At 36.1% G+C, this 21,803-nt stretch overlaps 1 protein-coding gene across 3 annotated transcripts in view; it reads left to right on the top strand.

Moving 5' to 3' along the window:
* The window catches only part of RELN (reelin), a 532,794-nt gene that overhangs the window by 368,232 nt on the left and 142,759 nt on the right, over window positions 1-21,803 (top strand). For all 3 annotated transcript variants that reach the window (XM_040472867.1, XM_040472866.1, XM_040472865.1), the window contains exon 20: window positions 4,344-4,580. In XM_040472867.1, the coding sequence (XP_040328801.1) occupies window positions 4,344-4,580 (237 nt within the window). The remainder of the gene's footprint in view (window positions 1-4,343; window positions 4,581-21,803) is intronic.

The following is a 21,803-nucleotide window of genomic DNA, read 5'->3' as shown; positions in this document are numbered from 1 at the left end:
GGTGAGGATATTTTTAAAGTTCTTTCTTCAGGCCACTTCTGTTTTTCTTTAGCTTATACATTTCATAATCTATAGTTGCAATTGTGAGATTTAAGTTTTACTTGAAGCAGAGGCATCCTTCGATGTTGTCAGAATAGTAATCACCACTGGTGGTACATTTTTAGCAATGCCCAGAGGGCCGTCTCCCCTTCTACGACAGTATTGACCTACTCACTGAAATTCTTTAAAAAATTGCACAAGAGGAGGATGGGAAAATTAAATACCACTAGAAGAGGTAACACTATGGCTACATTCACAGTTAGTGAAGAACTAACACCATTTGCCTTCCTGGAAGTACATTTTGATCACAGGGAAATATGAAAGAGAGCAAGGGTTTTGGGCATTGGGGTTTGCATTGGCACTGTGGCAAAAAGACAGGGGCACTGATGCTAGACTTTATATACTGAAAATTGTTGCCTAGAGCAGTCCCTATATTTAAGTGTTTGTAAACAAATGAGAAATTTAATTTTCATAGAAAAGAAAGTAGCATGTAACAGAGAAAATAGCTAACAACTGTTATGAGTTGTAATTGTTTACATTATAAAAATTTAAGAACACATCAGATGTGTTGAGTGTTCCCTGTAAAAGTAAGTGAAAGGCTAACCTCAACTTTCTCACTCAGTAGACAATATGAATACCAAAAACACACTTCACAGACTCTGCATAGAAAACATTAAAAGACAATTAAATGAAAAGCAGGTTGATAATAATGAAAGCAGGACGAAAATATCACTGTCCTAAGTTAACTTGGTCTAAAACACAATTTTTTCTAACAAAGATGGACAGGTCCAAAATTCAATAATCAATCTTTATCATGAAATTTAATTAATCTTTGTTGATATGAAAAATAATTACACATTAAATGTGCTATTGCAAAGGTGCATTTAATCTTGCCTGCCATTTGACAGCAACATTTTTCTTCTAAGCAGAATCAACATGGCTTTTCAGAACTAGGTATGTGCATAGCTTGAAAGATTAAGATCCGAGGGGAGATTTTTTTTAAAAAGAGAACATGGTAGAGGTGTCAAGAACACTTTTATTTTCAATTGTATGTACGTCTGCCCATGAGACTCTTCCTCCATCCCCCTCTTTCTTACAAATATTAATAAAAGTGACATGGCAGAAGTAGAATTTGATCTATTCTGGATACTAAATTATATTTTACATGATAAATAATACAAACCATGTAAATTCTTCACAGGAGAGTTAAATGTATCTTGATGCCTTTAGCCATTTGCTGTATTTTCTTCCGTCTAAATTGCTGCCTGTAACTACTGTCAATTCCATATTGTCCCTTCCTGCCATGGCTGTTCCAAAATGAAGTATGACCCACAAATTAGATATTCTAGTTAGCTAACCACTGTTACTTCCAGCCAATTTCTAATAATTCTTTTCCCTATGAGTCACTCAGTAAGTAAAAGAACTCTGTCTGCTTTCTTTTTTTTCTCAACGTTTTTATTTATTTTTGGGACAGAGAGAGACAGAGCATGAACGGGGGAGGGGCAGAGAGAGAGGGAGACACAGAATCGGAAACAGGCTCCAAGCCATCCGCCCAGAGCCTGACGTGGGGCTCGAACTCACAGACTGCGAGATCGTGACCTGGCTGAAGTCGGACGCTTAACCGACTGCGCCACCCAGGCGCCCCTGTCTGCTTTCTATTTAGAAATTTTAAAGCCTGTACATTTGTCTAAGTTAATCTTTTAATTCAAACTGACTAGAACGTCGTGAACTAATTGGCATTTTCAATGTAAAGCTTTATATCACTGCTGAAACTAAAATTATTCTAGATTTGTCTTAATTATAGGGCTTGTGTCTTATTCTAAAATTTTTATAAAGCCTATTTTTATTTTATTTTTGTTTTGATTGCTGTATTTGATTACAAAAATGTATGAGCTTAGTATCTACCCCAAAAGGAAGAACAATACAGAAAGTTGACCCAAATCCCTGGGTTCCCATCCAGGAATCTTCTGATCAAATGGTTCCAAAGGTATTGTAATGAGCTGATGCCATATGCAGAGTGGTGGAAACAGAGATTCCCACCCCACCTCATGATAGGAAGTAATTGTTAAGAGTACAGGCTCGAGAGCCATGCTGTCTAGGTGCAGCTCCTGGCATTGCCACTTAAAAGCTGCTTAACATTAGAGAGAATATTCAACCTTTTTGTGTCTCAGTATTCAAATTTCTATCAGGGTATAGTGACAACGTGTATTTCATTTATGCAGTAAGAATTTGTTGAGTTTTTGATATGTGCCAGATACTATTCTAGATGCTAAGACATGATAGTGAAAAACCAAAAAGTGTATCTGACTTTGGCATAAGGATATTATTCCAGCTTCACAGATGAAGGTGCTGAGGAACATAGAAGTTGAGTACCTTCCCTGCAGCTGCAAAGTTGTTAACCATTAGGTGTCAGAGTGGGGACTTTAACCCAACAGTCTGATTACAGACCTGTAGTCTTAATATCATTGCCAAGGAAAATATTGGTCATTTCAATTACTGTTATCACACACATGTATGTATATGCACTAAAATAAGGAAATAAAGGAAAATAAACTTTCAAGTTGCCTGAAAAATTCTACTTTTCAGTTTTTTGGTTTTTGGGTTTTTTTAAAGAAAGAGAGTGCACACATATAAGCTGGGGAAAGGGGCTGAGGTGGGGAGAGAGAGAGAGAGACAGAGAGAGAGAGACAGAGAGAGAGAGACAGAGAATCCCAAGCAGGCTCCATGCTTGGCACAGAGTCTGACATAAGGCTTGATCCCACAGCCCTAGGATCATGACCTGACCTGAAATCAAGAGTTGAACAGTCAACCACCTGAGCCACCCAGGCACCCCTCAGTTGTTATTTTTAAATTATATTTATTTTCATCAGAGAATAGTAATTGCTTTTAAAACTATTATAAAGGAAAATTATAATTTTCTAATAACATGATCAAATTAAATGATTAAATTAATGCATGATTTTTTTCATTATTGAACCAGTTTGAATATAGTTTAATTAATTTATTTACATATTTGGTATGTTAATATAAATAAATATAGTTATTTGACTATTTAATAAAAATATTTAGAAATTAAAGTGAAAATTACTAAAATACTCAATTTAAATTTTATTCTTTCCTTCTAATAAATTCACATGGGTAAAAAAAATTCACAGATTTAAAGTTTTTAAGACCAAAAGTATTTAAAAGTATTTAAAAACCATAAAAATTACTGCTCTGTCTTTTTAATTTAAGCACTGTTTTTAAATTTATATTTCTATATTTGAATAATGATTTTTCCTTATTTAAAAAGTACATTTTCTCCCATTGCAAAAAATTCTGCCTGTTTTTTACTGGTCATTTGTATAATTAATAGTGATGAAAATCATGTTATTCTATCCCATATTTCCATATACAAATTATTTAAAGAGAAAATAGGCATTATTTTTAATAACTCTACATAAGAAATTATATTTCCATGGTTTTAACATTTCTTGACACAATAAGAAGAAACATAATACAAATATGAAAATCAATCTAATTTCTAATTCATTCCAGCCTTAGACACTGAAGTTTTTAAATAATTTGTTTCTAAGTTACCCAACTAGTCACCTGTCTTAGGGAGCTTTCCTTTGCTCACTAGGAAAAAGACTCAGTCCCTTTAGCATGTGTTTATTGCTAACACCTCTCCTGGTGTTTAATTGTACATTGATGGAGACAAATGTTCCATTTGCCATTTGCTTCATGTCTCACCTTGTGTATGGATGTGAGCAGCATGGAATGTGATTTATGGAGCTTTCAAGCAGATGTCGTTGCAGTGGCAATTAATGTATGGTTCCTGCTGCTGTGTACAGTAATTGCTCCTGGAAATTAGATATTATTCTTAATTTTCTTCCCCATTTGTCACATACAGGTTTGTTGTCATGGCCACCATGACACAGCAAGTCACCTCATACACTGTGTTCAACTGACAGGAATTAGGAAGGGCCGCAGTTCCAACCAGCCTCAAACTGTAATATGTGTAACAAGATGCCCAAGCTCCTTTTTCAGACTAAGACAAATCCTGCCACTTTGACAACAACTGTGTTTTATTGAGTTAGCTTTTCTGAAAGCAGATGAATGCAAGCAGTCACATTTTTGATGGGTTTGGAAGACTTTGTTTGAGTCAGACAGGAAATTGGAAATCTCAGAAGAATGTTTATAATAGTGGGAGAACTATTTTTTTAATGCTATACTACGAGAAAAAATATGCTGTTGTGAACATTTGTATTTTAAGATACCAAAGTAATCTGAATTTTTACTTTTATTTATTTATTTATTTTTAGAATAATCTCCGTAGAGTTACCAGATGATGCAAGACAGTTTGGAATCCAGTTCAGATGGTGGCAACCGTATCATTCTTCCCAGGGAGAAGATGTATGGGCCATTGATGAGATTATCATGACATCTGTCCTTTTCAACAGCATTAGCCTCGACTTTACCAATCTTGTGGAGGTCACTCAGTCTCTGGGATTCTACCTTGGAAATGTTCAGCCGTACTGTGGCCACGACTGGACACTTTGGTAAGAATTTCATCTCTGCTGTTGTTATAATTTACATTAAGGATTGGAACATAAGAATGATCTTCTGGTTCACCCAGCTCTTACTCATTTGCTGACAAATATTTACTGAATACGAACCATTTCAAAAGTCATTATTATGTCTACAGGTAAGATATCTTGGGAAGCAGAACTGAAAACAAAATACTGATAGATTTAAATAAATGTAAAATTTCACCATAGTTTTTAATCTCAAATTTTTATTTCCCACAGTTACGTATAAAACCCCTCTTTAAAAAGTGTTAATAACTAAAGTCACTACCATATTCTCCCTTCATGGAGGCCCACCACGATCATGGTAAAATGTGAAATCACTCTAATGACTATTTTATTAAAATACTACTTCTCATGAGTAGTTCTGTTTTCATGTTTTCATGCTGTCTTACATAAAGTCCAGGAGGTTTTTTCATCTTTAATTTATTAACTAAGATATCCTTTTAAATCCATCTTATTAAGCAATGTTGGACCAGTAACTCATATAGTTAATGTTGTTGGGGTTTCAGGATTGTGGGATATCCTAGTCAAGTTAACCCATCTTAGATTTAACCCCCCATAGGCAAATGCAAGCTTAATTATACAGTAATCAGTAAATAAGTAATTTAAGACTGTGATTAGTACTTCAAGAACATCAGTAGGATGACACAATAGTGATTAACTGGAGTTGGGAGGCGGCTACCTAAGGTACAAAGGAGGAGACTATGTTCAGATAGTTCAGATGGTGGATATGATATAGTCCACTGATTAGAACAGAGAAGAAAAAGGAAATTCTAGCCACATGATGATCTGATGGAAGAACATTCCAACTAGGAAAATTTACAGTGCAAAGACTCCAGAAGTGAGAGTGACCATGGTATATTCAAGGATCAGGAAGCCCAGGGAGGGAGGGAGCAAAGGTGAGGAATAGATACCAAGAGTTGTGCAGAGGCCGGATTATGTAGGGCTTCTAGGCTCAGGGACTCTAGATTAAAACCCAAGTCTACATTATTCCAAAACCCATAGCCTGCACCAGTGTGCAAACTGCCCCTCTGTGGGTCCCTTTTGGACTTTAAACATGATTGAGGAATAATTTTCTAAGAGAGTTTTACTTTCTGTGGAGTCATGGTCAGACCAATTTAATTTCTCCAGACGAATATCACCGAAAGCTCTTCACTGCAGTTGTCTCCAGAGAGCATATCATAAATGACCCATCAGTGACCTTATCATAATGAGAGGTAAATTTTACACACCGTTGCACAGACAATTACCTTTGATGGGAATTGTGCATGGAACTCACATCTCATACACAGCAGGCTAAAATTCTAGCATCAAAATGACAGCTAATGGAATGGAAGTGCAGCTGGTCACTTTTGCTGCAAGCACTGTGGAACTAGATAGAATGAAATTTCTATATGGCAAAGTATGAAAGGTTATATTACGTGTTTTCTATCTGATAGCCTCCAATGCTGGTTTTTATGGAGATTCTTTCTTAGTCCTAGAGCCTTCACAGAAAACAAAAAGGTGACGTAAAATAAGAAGATGCAAAGATGTAAGCCAAAATGAGATTTCTTAGAATTATATGCTTCTGAAAATTTAAATCGACCTGAATTAACAGCAGTTCAAATCGGTCATACGCCATAAACCGTATCCCTCAAGATTTGTGTGGTAATTTTTTTCCCAGCACTTTTAATACAACAAAGAGTCATATCATGAATGCAAGTCCTGTATCGTGTTTATTTTCATAAATAGTTAACATCTGCTCAAATAAACTCCAAAGTTGCTGAGCATTTTAATTCAACACTTGGGTTGAATGCATGATAAGAGCAGTTTAATTTCTGTGCTTTGATCAAAACCCTAAGAACAATATCCTTTCACACAAGTCTGATGAATATTCTTAACCCACCACTGCTTTAATTGGTGGAGATACATTTACTTTGTGAAAATACAATCACAGTAATTATAGAAAACCATAAGAAAATATAAATAATTGTACAATCCCCATGGGCACCTTAAGCAGCACCGTGGGAGTTTTATTAACAACCACATGTGAGCAACCAGATTTGACTTTCTGATCTTCTCTGAAACGCGAAGGAGTTGTCTTGGTTATGAAACAACAGAGTACACTCTGGCAGTGATAATGAGACTAGAGAAATACATTAACCACTTTAATAAGGACATGAAAAATTCTTGCTGCTCATTAAAATGAAACAATGTGGAAGATCTCAAACTGTTCCCATTTTCTTAGCCAATGAGTCAGAATAAAGCCCCTTTTAATGACGTTGTTTTCTCTTTGCTGCTGTTGAGGAATATATTGTTCAAGTTCAACATGAACTCACTTTGGCAGTGTGTTTCAGAAACACTTGTTACAATATTGAAATTCAGGTGATGGTATTGACCAACTATTTATCCTAACCTCTAGTCCTAAAATGTTATAATTTTAGTGTAAGACCTTTGGAGCATATTACCTTATTAACTAAACATTCTTTGAAGATGTTAAGTATGTAGCCTCAAACCTTCAATGACCCTCTTTCTCTCAAGGGAAATTTTGAAATGTATACATGTTCTCTACAAATGGCTGGTGTTAAATTAATTATTGTTGGCTTTTCCCAGCTGTGAGTTCATTTGGTTCTCATTTTCTAACTCATGACTTCCCATGTGCATGGATTGTTGCTGCTGAGTGTTCTCCAGGGAAAACTTGGACAATTGCTTTTTCATTAGAAGAATTGCAGTCAATATACTATAAATCACTTTACAGTGTGTCATCATAGAGCTCTTTTTTTCTGTAGATAAATGAATTGCTTTTAATTATTTGTAGTACTTTCCTTCCTTCCATGCATGGTATCTGCTATCAGAACCTCTATCTGCTTTATGTTCTAAAAATAGCCTTTAAAACTTCTTATATATATTTTAAGATCACTAAAGGCATCATTTAATTGAGGTTTATTAAATATTATCTGACTAATACTATTAGTGACATTACCAAGGGACATTGACATTCCTCTGTCTAATCTGGTGAGGTATACAGGTGGTAAGGATATTGCTGTCATATATGTAAGGTTTTGGTGTCAAAATGTATACAACTGCAAAGGATGGTTGTTATAGCATATTAGAATTGGCAGTTGGTTTTAGTAGCAGAGATAGTTTTCCAGACAAGCAAAAGCTGAAGGAGTTTAGGGGTGCCTTGCTGGCTCAGCCAGTACAGCGTGAGACTCTTGATCTCAGGGTTGTGAGTTCAAACCCCACATTGGGTATGGAGCCTACTTAAAGATAAAAAAAAAAAAGCTGAAGGAGTTCAGCACCACTAGGCAGGCCTTACAAGAAATATTAAAGGAAATTTTGAAAGCTGAAGCAAAAGGGCACTAATTAGTAACAGAAGAATCTTTGAAAATATAAATCTCATTGGTGAAGGAAGGTATATGGTTAAATTCAGAATACTGAAATATGGTAGTGATGGTAGTTAAATCATTTATAAACCTAGAATGAATATTAAAAGACAAAAGTAGCAAAAATAATGATATAATAATTTGTTAAGGGCTACTCAAGATAAAAAGATGCGAATCGTAAAATCAAAAACATAGGGGCGCCTGGGTGGCGCAGTCGGTTAAGCGTCCGACTTCAGCCAGGTCACGATCTCGCAGTCCGTGGGTTCGAGCCCCGCGTCAGGCTCTGGGCTGATGGCTCAGAGCCTGGAGCCTGTTTCCGATTCTGTGTCTCCCTCTCTCTCTGCCCCTCCCCCGTTCATGCTCTGTCTCTCTCTGTCCCAAAAAAATAAATAAACGTTGAAAAAAAAAATTCAAAAACATAAAACGTGGGTAGAGGGAGTAAAAATGTGGAGCTCTCTAGTATATATTCAAACCTAAGTTATTATCAGATTAAAATAGACTATTACAAATATAAGATGTTTTATGTAAGCCTTGTGGTACCAACAAAGCAAAAACCTGTATAGTAAATACACAAAAGAGAAAGAGAAAGGAATCTAAGCATACCACTATGGAAAGTTACTAAATCACAAAGGAAAAGAATAAAAATTAAGAAAAAGCAGACTAATGAATTAAAAATAGCTGGAAAACAATTAACAAATGGCAATAGTAAGTCCATACCTATCAATAATTACCTTAAATGTAAATGGACTAAGTGTTCCAATCAAATGACATTGAGTGGCTGATTGAATAAAAAAAATAAGATCCAACTATATGCTGGCTACAGGAGACTGATTTTAGCTTTGAGACCACACACAGACTGAATGTGAGGGGATGGAAAAGATATTCCATACAGGTAGAAGCCAAAAGAAAGCAGGGTTAGCTATACTTATATCAGACAAAATATGCTTTAGGGGAAAAACTGTAATAAGAGACAGAAAAGGTCACTATATAATGAGAAAGGGGTCAATCCAAAAAGTGAATATAATGTTGGTAAATATCTATGTTCCCAACATAAGAGGACCTAAATATTTAAAGCAAATATTAACTGACCTTAAGGAAGAAATAGAAAATAATAATAATAGAGGGCTTAAATAACCCACTTACAACAATGGATAGAGCATCCAGATGGAATATCAATAGGAAAATATTGAATCAAAGACACACTAGGCTAGATGGACTTAACAGATATTTACAGAACATTCCATCCCAAAGCAAAGAATACATATTCTTATCAAGCACACACAAAATACTCTAAAATATTCTCCAGGATAGATTATATGTTAGGCCACAAAACAGGTCTTAATAAATTTAAGAAGATTGAAATTATATCAAGCAACTTTTTCTACCACAATGCTTTGATACTAGAAATTATTTGCAAGGAGAAAATTAGAAAATTCTTAAGTGTGGAGATTAAATAACAATCAGTGGGTCAAGAAGATCAAAAGAAAAATTTAAAAATATCTTGAGACAAATGAAAATGGAATTACAGCATACCAAAATGTATGAGATGCAGCAAAAAGCAGTGCAAAAAAAAAATTCATAGCAATAAATGCTTACATTAAGAAACAAGAAAGATCTCAGGTAAACAACCTAACTTACACTTCAAAGAAGCAGACAAAGAAAAACTAAGCCCAAAGTTAGCAGAATGAAGGAAATAACAAAGATCAGAGCAGAAATAAATGAAATAGAGATTAAAAAGACAGTAGAAAAGTCAATGAAAGCAAGAGTGGCTTTTTGAAAAGATAAATGAAACAGGCAAACCTTTAGCTAGACTCCCCTCTCCCCAAAAAAAGAAAGAAAGAAAAAAAAAGAACTCAAAATTGGAGTTGAAGAGGGATTACAACTGATACCACAGAAATACAAAGGATCATAAGAGAACTGTAAACAATTATACACCAACAAATTAGACAACCTAAAAGAAAGATAAGTTCCTGGAAACATTCAACTCACCAAAACTAAATCATGAAGAAGTAGAACATCTGAACAGACAATTACTAGTAAGGAGATTGAATCCATAATCAAAAACTTCCCAACAAACAAAAGTCCAGGACCAGACAGATTCACTAATGAATCTACTAAACATTTACAGAATAAGTAACATTAATTCTTCTCAAACTCTTCCCCAAAATAGAAGAGTATGGAACACTTCCAAACTCATCTTATGAGGCCAGCATTACCTTGATACTAAAACCAGACAAAGACACTGCAAGAAAAGAAAATCACAGGCCAATATCCATGATGAACACAGATGCTAAAATTTTCAACAAAATATTTGAAAACTGAATTCAACAATACATTGAAAGAATCATACACCGTGATTACATGGGATTTATTCCAGGGATGCAAGGATGGTTCCACCTGTGCAAATCAATCACTGTGATGTACCTACCACAAACAAAAGTAAGGATAAAAATCATATAATCATCTCAATAGATGCAGAAAAAGCATTTGGCAAAATTCATCATCCATTTATCATAAAAACTCTCAACAAATTGGGTATAGGTGGAATGTACCTCAACATAATAAAGGCCATATCTGAGAAGCTCACAGCTAATATCATACTTTATGGTGAGAAGCTGAAACTTTCCCTGTAAGATCAGTAACAAGACAAGGATGCCCACTCTTGCCACTTTTATTCAGTATAGTACTAGAGGTCCTTGTGGGAGCAATTAAAAAAAGAAAAAGAACTAAAAGACTCCAAATCAGAAAGGAAGAAGTAAAATTGTCTCTATTTGCATATGACATCATATATATACATATATATGTATATATATATATACACACACACACTTTGAAGACTTCACCAATAAACTGTAAGAACTGGTAAACAAATTCAGTAATGCTGCAGGATAAAAAATCAATTGTTTATATACTAAAAATGAACTAGCAGAATGAGAAGTTAAGAAAACAGTCCCATTGACAATTGCATCAAAAAGAATAAAATACCTAGGAACAAATTTAACCAAGGAGGTGAAAGACAGGTCCATTGAAATCCAATAAGATAATGATGAAAGAAATTGTAGAAGACACGAATAAATACAAAGACACTCCATGTTTATAGATTGGAAGAATTGATATTGCTTAAATGCCCATAGTAGCCAAAGCAATCTACAGATTTAATGCAATCCCAATTGAAATTCCAATGACATTTTCCAAAGAAATGGAACAAACAATCCCATAATTTTTATGGAACCACAAAAGACCCCAAAAGCAATCTGAGCAATATAACCAAAGCACTCATGAGAAAGAAGAACAAATCTGGGGGCATTATACTTCCTGGTTTCAAACTGTATTACAAAGGCACAGTAATCATAATAGTATAGTATTGGCATGAAAACAGACACATAGATCTACAAAGAACAGGATAGAGAGCTTAGAAATAAACCCATGCATGGGTGTAAAAAAATATTCAGGAGCGCCTGGGTGGCTCAGTCAGTTGGGCATTGGACTTCGGCTCGGGTCATGATCTCACAGCTCTAGAATTCAAGCCCCACATCGGGCTCTGTGCTGACAGCTCAGAGCCTGGGGCCTGCTTCAGATTCTGTGTCTCCCTCTTTCTCTGCCCCTAACCCACTCGCATTCTGTCTCTGTCTCTCTCAAAAATAAATAAACATTAAAAAAATTCATTTTTTACAAAAGAGCCAAGAATGTTCAATGAGGAAAGGACAGTTCCTTAAGTAAATAATATTTAAAAACTGGACAGCTACATGCAAAAGAATGAAACTGGACCACTATCTTACACCATACACAAAATAACTCAAAATATGAATTAAAAACTCAAACATAAGACCTGAAACCATAAAACCCTTGGAAGAAAATATAGATGGTAAGCATCTTGACATAGATCTTTGCAGTGATTTTTGGGGATATGACACCAACCAAAGGAAACAAAATAAAAAATCAACAAGTGAGACTATATAATACTAAAAGATTTCTTCACAGCCAAGAAAACCATCAATCTATGGAATGGGGAAAAATATTTGCAAATCGTATATCCAACAGGGAGTTAATATTTAAAATGAATGAAGAATACATACAACTCAATGGCAAAAAAAAAAATAATAAGATGATTAAAAATAGGCAGAGGAAGTAAATAGATATTTTTTCCAAGAAATACATGCAAATGACCAACAGGTGTGCAAAGGTGCACAAATCACTAATCATCTGAGAAGTGCAAATGAAAACCACAATGAGATGTCACCTCACACCTGTTAGAATGGCTGGTATCACAAAGACAAAAAATAACAAGTGTTGGTGAGGATGTGGAGAAAAGGGAACTCTTGTGCTCTGTTGGTGGACATGTAAATTGGTGCAGCCACTATGAAAAACAGTATGGAGGTTCTTCAGAAAATTAAAAATAGAACTACCATATGATCCAGTAATTCCACTCCTGAATATATACCTAAAGAAATGAAATCATTTTCTTAGAAGATACATGTATTCTCATGTTTCATGGCAGCGTTATTTATAATATCCAAGACATGGAAACAACCTAAGTGTCCATCCATGGATGAATGGATAAAGAAAATGTGGTTTATACGTACAATAAAATATTTTCAGTCAGAAAAGAGAAGGAAATCCTACCATTCATGGTAACTTGGATTGACCTTGAAAAAAACTAACTCATGGATACAGAGAGCAGATTGGTAGTTACTAGTGGTGTGGTGGCTGAGGGGGGCAGGAGTGGATGAAATGGGTGTAGGTGGTCAAAAGGCACAAATTTTCAGTTATAATATAAATAAGTTCTGCGGGTTTAACATACAGCATGATGACTAGAGTTAATAGTACCATACAGGCATACCTCAGATATACTGCAGGTTCAGTTCCAGACCACCACAATGAAGCAAATATCTCGAAAAAGCAACTCACATGAATTTTTTGGTTTCCCAGTGCATATAAAAGTTATGATTACATTATACTTAGCATATTAAGTGTGAAATAAATAGTATTATATCTAAAAAACAATGTACTTACCTTAATTTGAAAATATTTTATTGCTAAAAAATGATAACCATCCTCTGAGCTTTCAGTAAATCATTATCACTGATCACAGATCACTACAACAAATCTATTAATAATAATAAAGCTTGGGGCGCCTGGGTGGCGCAGTCGGTTAAGCGTCCGACTTCAGCCAGGTCACGATCTCACGGTCTGTGAGTTCGAGCCCCGCGTCAGGCTCTGGGCTGATGGCTCAGAGCCTGGAGCCTGTTTCCGATTCTGTGTCTCCCTCTCTCTCTGCCCCTCCCCCGTTCATGCTCTGTCTCTCTCTGTCCCAAAAATAAATAAACGTTGAAAAAAAAAATTAAAAAAAATAATAATAATAATAAAGCTTGAAATATTGTGAGAATTACCAAAATGTGACAAAGAGACACCAAATGAGCAAATGCCACTGGAAAAATGGCTCCAGTAGAACTTCACTTGACACAATCTTCAATTTGTTTAAAACAAACAAACAAACCAAAAAAACATATCTGGGAAGTACAATAAAGGAAAGCATAATAAAACAAGGTATGCTTGTATTGTATATTTGAGAGTTTCTAAGAGAGTAGATCTTAAAATTCTCTTCATAAGGAAAAAAAAATTGTAGCTATGTGAAGTGATTGGATGTCAACTAAACATTGTGGTGATCATTTCACTGTAAATACATATATCAACTCATTGTGTTGTATACTAATACAACGGGGTATGTCAATTATATCTCAATAAAAACTAGCAAAAGTTAAAGTAAAATAGATAGAAAAACATAAAAGTAAAAAAATAGAAAAAAGAAAGGCTATAGTTTTCATTTTTCATGATGCTTGAGGAGAAGCAGATTTAATTAAAAGAAGATTTAGAGACCAATGAGACATAGAAATGTTGAAAGGCTTCCTAGGTACTTTCATGGGTGTTAAAACAGAAGTTACTCATTCCTTGTTATGTCTAATTTTGTTTTTTTAATTAAAGCTCTCTCTTTTCTTGGGGCACCTGGGTGGCTTAGTCAGTTAAGTGTCCGACTCTTGATTTCGGCTCAGGTCATGATCTCACCATTTGTGAGGTGGAGCCCATGTCAGGCTCTGTGCTGTCAGTACAGAACCCACTTGGGATTCTTTCTCTCCCCCTCTCTATCCTGCCCCTGCTCACTCTGTTGCGCATTCTCTCTCTCTCAAAATAAATAAATAAATTCAAAAGAAAGAAAAAGCTCTCCCTTTTCTTTATACAAGAAAATAAAATAGCACTTGTCATGTTAGGGTCAGTTTTTAGGAAGAGAAATTTCCTTAGGTTTGTCCTGAAAGTAGAGAGAAAATAAAAGAGCAACACACAAGAAGTGAAATTAGCTGTGAATAACAACAGGCATGAGAAAAAAGGATAACATTATGTGGTATTTAGTGTTGTGCGGGAGGACTTGGGAAGCCTGGTTTTTCACACGAGCCCCAGGTGGCATGGTCAGCCCTGGAGATGCAGGAAAATAGAGGTATAAAAGGAAGAGAACAGCTTTAGGGTGAGTGTCCCATGTAATGAAATCCTCATGTTGGAAAAGCCTAATTTTTTTTTTGATTTGTCAAAAATTTTATTAATGTTCAGTCTAAAAGGCTTTACACCTGCGGTATGCCAAATCATAGGAGTTCTTAAAGAAGTTACCCTTTAAGATTTGGTCCTTGGCTTGGAAGTTATGGGGCCTTAGTATTCTTTTGTTAAGCAGTTTGGAGAATTCCTGATCTTGGTCCAGGGCTGGTAATATTGTGCCATTTTCTTCTCCCTCACAAAAATCGTTCTCAGTAATGTTGAAAGCAGTCAGGGAAACCTGAGTGTTCTCATGAATTTGCAATCTCAATTTTATCAATGCCACCAGCTTCTTCCATTAGAAGACACAGCCAAGTGAATTTCTTTAGGATTTTCTTTCATTGAACATCAACCTATATCTTTTGTAGAGATTTTGTCAGTTTAAGTAGTTTACTAGTAAGCCTAGAGTTTTTTGGGGATTATTCCTTACAGGGACAATTACAAAGAACAGTAAATCAATTTAAATTGTGTGCTGAAGGAAGCTATTTGGGGTGAGGTGGCTCCCAAGAGCCACTTCAACCACCATTTCACAGTAAATGATTGTTCCAGGAAGCTTAGCAGATAGATAAAGTAAATATATTGAGTAACAAACTGAAAAGTCACTTGCTGCTTTTTTCAGCAGCTATTTAAAGAGTACTTTCAGTACCCAGGAGTATCAGTGCCTCCAACAAACTGGTAATATAATTGAACATTCCCCTAAATAGATTTATAAATGACTTTCTAAAATAGAGTCTACTTTTTAGGCTTTTCAACATAAGGATTTCATTACATGAAGTTTTTCATTCACTGATAGACTAATTTACACATTTGACTGGATAGTGATTGCGCTACTGGCACTATTTGTGCTGGAGGAAGCACAGTAGGTTTTGGAGATGAAGATAGAAAAGTCTTTTATTTGCAGAGCTTACATTCTGGAGGGGAATAACAACAGTAAACAAGTAATCATGCATAATAATATTTCAGGAAGTGGTTTGTGCTGTGAGAATAAATGAATGGAACGTGAGGTAGCATAAGTGGAGAGTGAAACTTTTTTAGGTAAGATAGTCAGTAAAGCCCTCCTGGAGGCATTAGAACAGAGCAGAAGAATGAAAGACAATGATGTAAAAGGGTGCAAGGAAAGCATCACAGGTGGAGAGAACAGCAAGAGCAAAGGCCCTGAGGCAGGCAAGGAGATAGATTATATTAGTACCTTATAGAGCAATATAGCGATTTTGGAATTTATCCTAAGTGTTATGGGAAGCCAGTAAATAATTTGTAGCAGAGGAGTAATATAATGTGATTATATTTAAAAAATAATTGTGGCTGCTTTTTGGAGAACAGATGATAGAGGGTAACAGGTGAAGCAGTAGAAGGAGCTCAGCTTGGAGGCTAACAGTGTCATCTACATGTGCTTATAATGATGATGGGAACAGAAAGATGTAGTGGAGAAATGGACCACTTGAAGATACATATTGAAGGACAAAGCCATAGGACCTGCCAAAGAAATGAATAAAATAGCCATATGCCAAGACTCATGTCCTGTTGATGTCCACATGGTTGATTTTTAAGTCATTTATTTCTCCAAAGTTAGATTTCCCTAAAAAATCTTCATTTGGACTAAGTAGTAGCTAAGTGAGATTTTGGAAGTAAGGGAGTAAGCACACCACTAAAGAAATTAACCAGAGAATTCTACATTTGATGATTTAGATTCATGGTATGTGTGGTTTGTTGAAGTAGAAGTTCAATAGGCTGAGAAAATTACTTTCTATGGACAGCGGTTCATGAAATCTCCGTGGTAGGCCCTGGGTGACCTGGCCCAGTTGACCATCCCAACCACCGTGGTCTTCCTTCTCTCTACTCCCACCAAGTCAAGCTCTTTCTTCTTCTAATACCTTTACATTCTCTCTGCCTCTTCCTAGGAAGTTCTTTCATTAGTCATTTTGGGCACATGCCAGGGCCTCAAAGCTTTTCAGGGGCCTGGAAAAAGTCCAGGAACTGAGGAAATGAATATTATCTCAAAAATATGATAAGCAAATTGCAAAAGTAGGATTAATAAATTTAAATTAAATATCTACAAAACACAATATATGTTAACTCCCTTAACTGCTAAATTTAAATATTCATAAAATTTTATGATATTGGAAATAATTTTTTGGTCAGATTCCTGAATGTGCTGAATAATTACAACCAAACATAAATTACATGCATCACTAGTAGCAAATAAAATTTAAAGGCAAAATTATAAAATCTATTTGGAGGTTTTTGTAATGAAAAATATATAATGGATGTGGGTGTATTTTAATATGTTTGCCATGATGTGTAATTGAATTTGCAAAGATTAAAAGTCTTACATTTTTTTTAATGTTTATTTATTTTGGGGCAGGGGAGGGGCAGAGAGAGAGGGAGACACAATCTGAAGCAGGCTCCAGGCTCAGGTGTCAGTACAGAGCCCATCACGGGGCTTGAAGTCATGAACCGCAAGATCATGACTTGAGCCAAAGCTGGACACGTAACCAACAGCTACCCGTGGGCCTGAAGATCCTTTAAAAGTCCTAAAATGACCCTGCTTAACTACACTTTAAATAATGTACATGGCTGCACATAGTTGGAAGGGTAAAAAAAGAATTTCAAAGATTCCTCATGTATTTTTTTCTCTTGCCTCACCTTTGATTGCCAATTCAACAAGATAAAATAAGGAGTGCCCTAGCTATTTCGAAATCCACAAGCTCTTAATTTTGTTTTTAATTTGAGTATGGTTGACACACAGTGTTACTTACATTAGTTTCACATATACAACAAAGTGATTCAGCTTCTCTATACATTATGCTATCCTTACCACAAGTATAGCTACCATCTGTCACCATACAACACTGTTATAGTATCATTGACTATATTCACTATGATGTGCCTTTTATTCCTGTGACTTATTCATTCCATAACTGGAAGGCTGTATTTCCCACTACAACTTTTTTGAAGGGCAACTTCGCAGTAAATGCTCATTTTTAAAATTTGCTTTGACCCAGCAATTCTGCTTCTAGGAATTTATCTTAAGGAAATAATTGGACCAGTACACAAAGATATATAAGGATGCATATTATAGAAGCATTGTTTATAGCAGTGAAAAATGGAAGCAACCTCCAGAGAGTTCCATAATTGGAGATTGGCTTATTCTCAACATTTTTTCAGTATGGAAAGATGTCAATGAAATAGTTGTAAAAAGAAAAAAAGAACAGGTGTATTATGATTTTGTAATAATTTTTTTAAAAGAAAGAGAAAAGGGGCGCCTGGGTGGCGCGGTCGGTTAAGCGTCCGACTTCAGCCAGGTCACGATCTCGCGGTCCGTGAGTTCGAGCCCCGCGTCAGGCTCTGGGCTGATGGCTCAGAGCCTGGAGCCTGTTTCCGATTCTGTGTCTCCCTCTCTCTCTGCCCCTCCCCCGTTCATGCTCTGTCTCTCTCTGTCCCAAAAATAAATAAAAACGTTGAAAAAAATAAAAGAAAGAGAAATGAGGGTGCCTGGATGGCTCCGTCAGTTCAGTGTCTGACTCTTGATTTCGGCTCAGGTCATGATCTCATGATCATGGGGTTCGAGCCCTGCGTACAGCTCTGTGCAGTCTGCTGAGAACCTGGTTGGAATTCTGTCTCTCCTCTCTCTCTGCCCCTCCCCCTGCATAGGCTCTCTCTTTCAGAATAAATAAATAAACTTTAAAAAAAGAAAAAATAAAGAAAGGAAAGTGTTTATGTGTGTATAAACATAAGGAAGTCTGGAAGTATTTATACGAAAATGTTAGCAGTGATCATCTTTAGGTAGTAGGACTGCAAATTTTTACTTAAAAAAAACCAAAAACTTCTTTATTGTCAGATTGTTGTTTCCAGTAAATGTAAACTTTGTATAATCCACTAAGATAGCATGGTTATTTCTGTTTTGATACGTAATATTCTAGAAATAACAAGTGAATTAAAACTGCCTCCTTTAATTCCATAATATCAACAAGATTGTCAACTCCAGCAAACGTTTCTTTGATACAAAAACAAAACCCAAGAAGAGATGATATTAGAGAGGCTTAGATTCATTTACATGTCGTTTTGCAGATGAATATACTTTTGAATGGCATCCAACCAAAACCAGCTTTGAGTTGCTCTTCTGTTGTTGTGGAAATGAGCCCTGCAGAGGCATTCTTCTCTGTGGGGTCCTTGAAAATAGTTGAGTATTGCTTCAGTTTTTAAGAAATGTAAATACTGGTGCATTGTCTTCTCTTGTGGCATATTGGTAGTGAGACTTCAGACACTGTTGTCTAACTTATCAAACTATTCTTAAAGAAATGGGATCAATTGTTGAAAATGGCTCAGTCCCTAGGTGAATTTGCCTTGAAGGAACTTTGTGTTGGGGGGGAGAGAGGGGTATTCTCTCACTTTGTGTTGGCTGTGTGTATCTGCCTTTCATATAAAAAAAAAAACCGTTTTTAATGGAGATTTGAAAGAGCTTCTGGGGAAATGCAGGAAGAGTGATTTCTTTAAGTGAGAATAACTTAAAAACTTTGTGTTCATTACCGCATGTAAGGAACTATGGTTTTGTAAAACTTGCCTTCTGCCCAATTGAGAAACCTCACTCATGTGCTCATTTTATTTAACATTCTTTAAGTGCCTTTAATGGACATGGTATAGAGGAAAGGACATCAAAGTAGAAATCAGAAGGCCTAGTTGCTAGCTTTTTAGTAACTGTGTGACCCTGGGGTCAGCAACTCAGCCTCTGGGTTTTTTTTTTTTATCTCCATTACACAGTGTTAAGGATCCCTGATAGCCTTCCAAATGGCCTCAACTCAATAAATAAAGTAACCTAGCTGTTGGAAAACCATGATGTCCTGCAACAACATGAGGTGCTTCTGTAAGGTACAGAAGGTTCTGAGTGCTTTAGGGGATACAGGGATGAACAAGATATGATCTCTTCTTGCAGAGAGGCTTCCAACCTAGTCAGGAAAACAGATCCTCAGCTATCTGTGAGATTAACAAGAGAGGAGGAGGCAAAGGAACTATACTATGAACTAAGTATAGAACTATGGAAATGGGCATCTGGGTGGCTCAATTGGTTGAGCATCCAACTCTTGATTTCAGCTCAGGTCATGATTCCAGGCTCATGGGATCAAGCCCCACATCAAGCCCCACACTGAGCCCCACATCAGGCTCTGTGCTGAGCATGGAGCCTGCTTATGATTCTCTCTCTCTCTCTCTCTCTCTCTCTCTCTCTCTCTCTCTCTCTCCCTTTTGCCCTTCTCCCCCTTTGTGTGCATGTGCACTGACTAGGGAGCTAGGGAGGGAGGGAGGAAGGGAGGAAGGAAGGAGGGAGGGAAAGAAAGAAGGAAAGGAAAGGAAAGGAAAGGAAAGGTAAAAGAAAGGAAAGGTAAAAGAAAGAAAGAAAGAAAGAAAGAAAGAAAGAAAGAAAGAAAGAAAGAAAGAAAGAAAGAAAGAAAGAAAGAAAGAAAGAAAAAGAAAGAAAGAAAAAGAAAGAACTATGGAAACATGAGTTACATTATAGTATTATCCATTTTACCAGGGGCATAATAGAGAGCCTACTAGCCGTCTTGGTGGTAGAATGAAAAGACACAGGGAGGTAATCTTGTCCTAGTGGAAAGAATTATCCACATTCTCTCATTAAATCTTGTAATTAGATGCAGGAGCATTTTTATTGTCCCTTTATTTTTGAGGCACTCTTGCAGATCGGCACAAATGAAACTAAGCCTCCTGGTTTCCAATGTATTCTGTCTCCAGAATTTCTCCCCAAAAGGGTGATGTGGACTATTTTTTGTTTCTCTGATTGTTACAGAGTTCAGCTTCATTTTTACCTTTGTGAACCTATGCTGACTTACACAAGCAACAAAGAGGAACAGTTTTATCAATTAAAGGATGGCAGACTGTGAAATTCTCTCCTCTAAAACTCCAGCTGAGTAAGAACATCAGCATATTCAGGAGAGAAAATGCTGACCTAATATCACTGGCTTTCAGCCAGTCCTGAATAAAGCATGAGTGAACTTGTAGTCTGGATGGTAAACAACTGAGTGAACTCTTACTATGAATGGTCAGAGTTTTAAGGCATAGATGTCTGTGCTTCTCTTGTGTTATTTTGCTTCCAATTAAGACATCAGGATAGGTATCATATGGTACCATGAAGTATGGCGGGTGTATCGATTAGAAATCCATTCAGCTTTAGCTTACAACAAAAACAAGAAGACACAACTACCAGTGGAACAGATATTAGTTCTAAGTAAGAATTTTATTGTCCCTGTTTAACAGTCCTCATTTAGACTCTTGTCCTTTTTTTCAAGATTTAAGATTTTATTTTTAAGTAATCTCTGCACCCAATGTGGAGCGCAAATTCACAACACCAAGATCAGTGCCATGCTGTACCAACTGAACTAACCAGGTGCCCCCAGACTTGTCCTTTTATATAATTTTTATATTGTTTCTTTCTTGGTGTCTTGGGACCTTTAAAAGCAGTTATCGTGAGGGTAGCTCACAGACCACACACTTCTCAGGTTTGAGTACTTGCTATCTTGAACCAGGTTCATGGTTGATTGTAACCATGAAAAAGGTGCAAAATACAGCATTTCTTTCTGTTTCTCTTGGAATTGCAAGGACAGGAAACCATCTCTGAGGAGAAGAAGGAGCTGATTGTGAAAATAATCTTAAATTATTTCAGAAATGCTGTGGTGGGGAAATACTCTGCAGGACATGGGTGAGAAAGTTCTAGTGGCTCTCTGTGGATTGCAGACCATGAGTCTCATGTACTGCCCTGCACCATGTGGCTTTTCCCAGATGCCCAGGATGTACAGTGTACCTTTTAAGTAAACAATTCAAATGACTAATTAGTTGCCTGCCTCTAATTATCTTCCTCATACAGCATACTAGAAAGCGCATTTAACCCTTGAAGTTAAAAGCAACATTTATTTCTCATGGAGAGAAGCAGTCAGGATTTTTTTTTTTTTCTTACTTAAAAGACTCTGGAATTTATGTAGACAAGTTTGTGCCTATAGGGCTTACTAGTGTCTTTATTCTATGTTGATTCTTTTCTTTTGTAATATTGCTAAAAATTGCATTCTGCAGCTTTATGTTTTCTAGATTGCATCCAATGCAGCATATCACACAGCAGCAATCATGGTTTTAGATCTCTAACACCAAAGTATCATTACACAGTAACTGAAAGTTAATGATTTTTAAATTAACTATACATGAAAGTTATTAAAAACTGTGGGTTTTTTTCTCCATCTTATAGTAATAG

This window comes from Herpailurus yagouaroundi, unplaced genomic scaffold (genome assembly GCF_014898765.1).
Source record: "Herpailurus yagouaroundi ecotype Mexico unplaced genomic scaffold, PumYag 100, whole genome shotgun sequence".
NCBI lineage: Eukaryota > Metazoa > Chordata > Mammalia > Carnivora > Felidae > Herpailurus > Herpailurus yagouaroundi.
Note: the sequence above shows the minus strand (reverse complement) of the source record. Positions and strands in the feature narration are given on the sequence as shown.